The sequence below is a fragment of the Artemia sp. Qi Xiang Cuo genome, chromosome 2 (genome assembly GCF_049724085.1).
Source record: "Artemia sp. Qi Xiang Cuo chromosome 2, ASM4972408v1, whole genome shotgun sequence".
Classification (NCBI taxonomy): Eukaryota; Metazoa; Arthropoda; class Branchiopoda; order Anostraca; family Artemiidae; genus Artemia; species Artemia sp. Qi Xiang Cuo.
This window is the reverse complement of record NC_142795.1, coordinates 41,650,847-41,658,286: the sequence shown is the minus strand read 5'-3', so window position 1 is coordinate 41,658,286 and position 7,440 is coordinate 41,650,847. Positions and strand designations below refer to the sequence as shown.

Sequence of the window (7,440 nt, the reverse complement as noted above, 5' to 3'; positions counted from 1 at the left end):
GGGGTATAAGCCACAATTGGCCCTCAGTGACAGCAGTCTGCTTATATCAGTTGTTTATTATTATAAAATTGCTAGTAAGTTTAATTCTATCGTTGACCACACATAATGTCCTGTTCTACAAAAAAACATTGTGACATTTATAGAATGATGCATTTTGAATTGTTTCTTCTGTCTCGTGGCGAAGACAACCTCTGGGGGTGACATAACCCTTGCGTCAAAAATTCAAGACCTGCTAAACCTGTGCTCTCAAGTAAAGGAGTTCCCACGATGGTTTATTCTCACCACGATTGTTATTATTGTTATTATTGTTTTTTTGTGGCTTTTGGTGTTGCCGTCTATATGTGTTAATTTTCCTCGATTTTATTGTTTTTATACAAGCTCTAAACTACAGTCAAATTTGATTATGTCGATAATATACCAACTTATTAATTCTGTTTCGCAGTTTTAATGGTCTAAATTTTAGTTTTATTTACTTTTAGTATTATTTTAGTATTTGCTTTATATTGTCTAACCTTTTGTTGTTGCAGGCTTCAGTATAAGTCTACCCAACATCCTGTTCATTCTTTAAGAAGAAAATAAGGGAACATGTTTGAATTTTATTTAAGATCTCTTCGACCTATACTCCGTACCCTTGCTACTAAATCAAAGAATAGACAGAAAAAAGACAGAAAGAACTTCAATTTAAAATCTATCGTAACAGACATTGAGATAGAACCTGAGGAAAGTAATTTCCAATATGTAGACGAACATAACCAATACGACCATCTTCGTCGTGTAGTGACGCCTTTAGCAGATTTACCTTATGAGGAACAGCTGGAACATAAAACACAAAATGTTAATAATATTATGAAACAGTTTCAAAAGGTTTTGATTGATAATAAAGCAAGAATATCTTACGCACAAGGACCTTTGCCATGTCCTGTGGATTTTATAAAGCCTTCGGTAAGTAAAGTTGAACAATATTTACTTGATAAACAGAAAATAATTTTCTATTTCTCTTTGTGTTCAATTAGTAAACAAAGTTTTTTTTAATAAAAATTAAAGAGTGGTATTAAAAATTAAAATGAGTAGATATTAACGAGTTTAAAATTTTCAAAAATAGCAATTAATAAAGAACTGACTCCCAAAGACAAAAATTTAACAAACGATTAAAGGGAACTGAAATAGGGATCGAATTATCACAAATATATGATTTTACCATCACCCCTCAATCTCCCTAAAGGTTTGGCTATTTCTCGATTGATCTCTAAACGATGACAAGTCGAAAAAGGTGCGACGTGTCTATCTTTAACAATTTTTTTTTTGGGGGGGGGGCTGAACTTCGATCAAAGGTCTGGCTTTAAGCCATCAAATTATACGGACGAAATATTGCACAGATCAGAGAATCTGTTGATTCTATCTTCAGTAGGAATTGTAAGATGTTTGTTGATGATTTAGGTTATATAACGTGTTTTGTTTTAGACTACCTATGCTGCAATTTTAGCCTCATGTTTCTAATTAGTGACTTCAAAAATCCTTGCATATCAACTTCTGTTGAACCAATCATGTGTGAAATATCTTCCTACAATGAATTGGTTTAGGTCTGTCATTTGATCATTTAAGACCATTTTCTAAAATTTTTCTGATTAATTAGGACCTAATAAAGATGAAGTATTTTGATATTTTTTAAGCAGGGATGGGGGGGAGAATGGGTTCCATGATCCTGAAATTGTATGCTCCAGTAGTCCTTACCTAAAGTAATGTAGACCAAATAATCCTCTGTACAAACTGCGCAGGAAATTGAATGGCTTTTACTTAATTATACAAAATAGGAGTATCTGTAAAACTACCCTGAACTGGAAGGGTTTTGTTACACCCTTTTATCACACTGTACCGTTTAGATGCTGCTGGTGCTTCGCATATCTTAACAGCTACATATCTTCAATACTCAACGTTTCTGAAGAAACGATAAAATAATTTGCTTCCTAAAAAGGAAATTAAATGATAAGATTAGCTTTCAATTCTGCCTTCAGTCATATGTTTTTCGACCCTCAGTTCTACATAATGATCCGCTGAGGAAAAAGGCGACACGTCGCTGCTGTCAATGGTAAAATGTGGTTTTTGTTGATTTTCAAGAAGATGGAATTGTAAACCTTTGTTAATGCGTTTTCAAGCATTACAATTCCAGTGGTGCGCTTTCTATATCAATTTGCTATCATTTTCAAAAGGTTTTAGATTCTCTCTCTAAATTCTCGAAACTATCTGTGTAATTAAAAATTATTATTAAGCTAGACTAGAATGTTGATTCAATTTTAATTATTTTTTTTTCCATTTGCATCATTTCTATATCGTTTTATCCATTATTGGATGCATGTATTAGAATAAAAATTGCTGCACCCACTTCTATTTTTTTTTCTAATCTAATGTCTGTTGGTCGTGGAGTTAGACAAGGTGGAGTTTCGTCCCCTTATATTTTAATATGTGCTTGAAGAAGCGTCTTCGTTTACTATCTACAATCCTTATCTCTCGGGAACGGGTTGTGTCTTTTATTGCATATGCTGATAATATTATTTTATTGAGTCGTTTCAAAGGTAGTCTAATTAAGGATTTCAATACCTTATTAATAAGCTTAAAGATAGAAGCTTTTGTATTAGTGTTAACAAATATTAATATTTTACCATCAATGATAATAACCGAGCCGAATTAGTTTGCAACAGGAGTATTTCGTTTCAGATTTCTGACACTGTTGTTTATCTAGGGCTACCTTGTTGGGTTTCAGCTCGAGTTTCGAAGTTGATGCTAATTTTAATATTAGAGACAGAAATAGAAAGGCATTTGGTTCAATAATACATGGTACATATCGTCGTGATATTTTTGGTTCTCTTTTTAAGGCAGTTGCTCTCCCGCATGTTCTCTATCCTTCCAATCTGTTTTGAGAATTTAAAATCTGCTACTTTCGTTCACCTCACGTTTGCTATTTTAAAAAATTTTGCAATTTAAAGTACTACAACTGTTACTCAAGAACTGCTATCTAATATCTCAAGAACTGCTAAGGATACCAAGTTGAAACTTCCAGGGAATGTTGAGGGGGATGTTACACTAAACCAAAAGACACTAGATGCATCTAGGTTTTCAAAAAGACGTATCTGGGTGTGTCTATTTTGGTCTCAGGAACGGCTACGGTATTAAGTTGAAACTTTCAAGAAATGCTATAGGTGATTTTAGACCACATATAAGGACATTACATGCATCCAGGTTATCAAACCGCCATATCTGCAATAGATCAAGAACTGTTAAGTGGATTAAGCCAAAACTTTCAGACAATGCTGAGGGTGATGTTGAGCTTGAATACACTATGTGTATCCCGGTTGTCAAAAGGGTGCAAGACATAATTGATTCATAATAAAACTCCCATACAATAATACACTATACTAATCCCTCCAAAGGTTCCTTGGCCTGTATCTGCAATATCTCAGGAACAGCGAAGATTATTGAGTGGAAACTTTTAGTAAATATCAATTGGATATTGACCTAAATAACAAGACACAGTGTGCATCCAGGTTGTCAAAATGGCGTATCTACACTATCTCAGGAAAAATTAAAGATATTAAGATGAAACTTTCAGAGAATATTGAGGGGGATGTTGAACTCAACCAAAGGCATTACTTGCATCCAGGTTCACAGAATAACATCTATTGCATACCACACCAAGCAACCACTTACGTCAGTGTCACAAATACTACTTCTACTACTAACAACTTACTAAAGCACCAAGCCGCGCGATGCCAACAGCTGCGAACACTCCTCCTCCATCCCAATCTATTCAAAGCCTCCCTATTTACACCCTTCAAGGGAGTTCCAATTTCCCTTAAATCTTTCCTTACGACATCCTCCCACCCCAACTGAAGACGACCTGCTTTTCGTTTGGCCCTAGACGGTTGGCCGACAAGTACAATATTTGGAAATCTAATCTGCTAAAAGATGCCTTAGCCATCTCAACCTTTTTCTTATTATAGCCCCAGAAGTCAAGATTTATACTACACTTTCTGTACAGCCTACTGTCTGAGATGCGGTCAGTCAGTCTGGTACCCAAAATAGTCCGTATGCAATTTCTCTGGAAAACATCTAGCAATTCTTCCTCCGTTTTTTTCAGGGCACCCAGGCTTCATAACCATTCTTGACCACTTTCATCAATGTAGCTTCCAATATTTTTATCTCGGCTCACAGACTTATCTTCATATTCTTCCAGACTTTTTTTCAACCGTGAAAAAACACCCTATGCCTCGGATATTCGACTTCTAACAGAATTCAGTGCTATTGCTATGTCGTTTACTAGGCTATAATTTCCCCGAAAGGTTTCACTCCTCAAGGTCACCCTGCAGCGCTGTTAGCAGTCATAGTTTTGGTTAGGAAAACTATTGAAAGGTCCACCCTGATGCCACTATGAGGCCACACAAAGCAAGGATTTCCCTGTTAGGGGTAGGGATGGAGAAAGGAACTAATTTTGGAGCGAAGATCCCATACCATCTCATAGTACCGGAACAGCTCTAATCTTTTATTCCCAGCCTATCCTCGTCAGGGCATTCATCAGGGCGCGTATCACAAATATGTTGAACTTAAAAAAAAAAAAAAAATAATATGTGCATCCAGGTTGGCAAAATATTTTGTGTGATACCTCAAGAACGGTATATGTATTAAGTTGAAATTTCCGGAGAATGGTAAAGCGGATGTTGAAATCAATAAAAAGGCACTATGTACATCTAGGTTGTCAAAAGGGCGTATGTGAAATATCTCAAGAATGGCTTGGGTATGAAGTTTGAACTTTAAGAGAATGTTTATAGAGATATTGAACTCAATCAAAAGACATTATGTGTATCCAGGTTGTCAGAATGATATCTTTTCCATACCACACATAGAAAACGCTCATGTCAAAGTCACAAATAAAAGAACCTTGAGAATCAGGACTGAAGAGAGACGCTGCTGAATCAAGGACCATTCCAAACCATGATTTCAAGTTGAACGAAATTTATGCAATAATTATATGGGATACAGTCAAAGACCCCGCTCAGATCATCTTGTGCGTAGAAACAGATATTTAGATTAGAATCCCATATTTTAAACCTTAAGCCAAAAACCTGAAAAACTGGAGAAATTTTACAATATTAACCAGTAATAAAACTTTGGCAACAGAATACGAACAGAAATTGATTAAAAAAAAAAAAAAAAAAAAAAAGTAAGGTTTCAAAGACGAGACAAACTAAAGACGAATAGATTTATGAGCAAAAACAACGCTTACATCGCCTTCAACGATCATTAGGGAAAACCACTGAGTTGTATAGTGATTGCTTCCATCCTTATAACCTTGTACTATATATTGTACTATACTATATATTCATACTACACCTATAAATCAAAAATCAAAACTATAAATAACCAAAAATAAACAAAATAAATACATAAATTTTGATAGAAATCATTTACAACTTCCCAGAGGGTAACATTTCCACCTACTTTTTAATGGTTGACATTATCTGCTATCTTTATACCCTCCGGGAATTTCATAACTCTGGTCTCGTAACACGCGGAAACAAAGATCCTCATTGGGTACTGTGAGCCGCAGACACTATCCCCAAAGAATTCCCAGTTCCATAACCATGATAAAAAGAATTGAACCCATAAATTATCGATTTTATGACAAATAAAGCACACTGTTCAAAGTACATATGGTATTCTTTGATGGAATGCATATTTGTTCTTTGATAGTAATTTCTAGTCAATTTAAGTTTGCTATTATAGGACATTATTTCATCTCTTCCTAAGTTTTAATATGGCTCTTTACTATTCTTCTAAAAGCGTTTTTTGAGATTTTTTTTTTTTTTTCAATTTGTATCCTACAAATGAAGTCTCCATTTATAAACCAGCTCAGTGAAGCTTTAATTTTTATCAGAAAATAGAGTCGATGCACTACAAAAAAGTATTAAAATATTAAAAAGAGTGTTGAAATTGAAGAAAAATCACCACAGATTATTTTATCTTTAATGATTTATAGCAAAAACTTAGGGGAGATGAGGATTAAGAAGCCTATTTCTGGGGGAGGGCTTAGAAACTTTTCCTGGGGGAGAAGTCCTTTGGTTTATTATAAAAGATAAAGTTGATCGGTTATATTGTAATAGTTGGTGTCTCCTGGATGCAGCTCACGGGGGGGGGGGGGAGGATCTTCACAATAAAGATTCTAATTTCGCGAGTTTTTTTTCCTTTTTTTATGACTATGTCTCATTATTTTTTCTAGCCAGTCACTCAGAGCTACAGGAACAATGATGAATTTAGTTTGGGACCTGGAATTGTCGGTGATCAGAAAATAGAGTCGATGCACTACAAAAATGTATTAAAATATTAAAAAGAGTGTTGAAATTGAAGAAAATTCACCACAGATTATTTTATCTTTAATGATTTATAGCAAAAACTTAGGGGAGATGACGATTAAGAAGTTTATTTCTAGGGGAGGGCTCAGAAAGTTTTCCTGGGGGAGAAGTCCTTTGGTTTATTTAAGATAAAATTGATTGGTTATATTGTAATAGTTGGTGTCTCCTGGATGCAGCTCACGGGGGGGAGGGGATCATCACAATAAAGATTCTAATTTCGCGAATTTTTTTCCTTTTGTTGTGACTATGTCTGATTATTTTTTCTAGCCAGTCATTCAGAGCTACAGGAACAAAGATGAATTTAGTTTGGGACCTGGAATGGTCGGTGATCAGAAAATAGAGTCGATGCACTACAAAAAAGTATTAAAATATTAAAAAGATTGTTGAAATTGAAGAAAAATCACCACAGATTATTTTATCTTTAATGATTTATAGCAAAAACTTAGGGGAGATGAGGATTAAGAAGTTTATTTCTGGGGGAGGGCTTAGAAAGTTTTCCTGGGGGAGAAGTCCTTTGGTTTATTATAAAAGATAAAATTGATCGGTTATATTGTAATAGTTGGTGTCTCCTGGATGCAGCTCACGGGGGGGGGGGATCTTCACAATAAAGATTCCTATTTCGCGAGTTTTTTTCCTTTTGTTATGACTATGTCTCATTATTTTTCTAGCCAGTCATTCAGAGCTACAGGAACAAAGATGAATTTAGTTTGGGACCTGGAAATGTCGGTGATCAGAAAATAGAGTCGATGCACTACAAAAAAGTATTAAAATATTAAAAAGATTGTTGAAATTGAAGAAAAATCACCACAGATTATTTTATCTTTAATGATTTATAGCAAAAACTTAGGGGAGATGAGGATTAAGAAGTTTATTTCTGGGGAGGGCTTAGAAAGTTTTCCTGGGGGAGAAGTCCTTTGGTTTATTATAAAAGATAAAATTGATCGGTTATATTGTAATAGTTGGTGTCTCCTGGATGCAGCTCACGGGGGGGGGGGGGGGATCTTCACAATAAAGATTCTAATTTCGTGAGTTTTTTTTC

At 34.9% G+C, this 7,440-nt stretch overlaps 1 protein-coding gene across 1 annotated transcript in view; it reads left to right on the top strand.

Annotated features, from left to right (window-relative positions):
- The window catches only part of LOC148955241 (tRNA (uracil-5-)-methyltransferase homolog B-like), a 31,141-nt gene continuing 23,701 nt past the window's right edge, over positions 1–7,440 (top strand). Inside the window, exons 1-2 of the mRNA XM_089108111.1 lie at positions 1–74; positions 528–942. Of these exons, the coding sequence (XP_088964237.1) occupies positions 586–942 (357 nt within the window). The 5' untranslated portion in view covers positions 1–74; positions 528–585. The remainder of the gene's footprint in view (positions 75–527; positions 943–7,440) is intronic.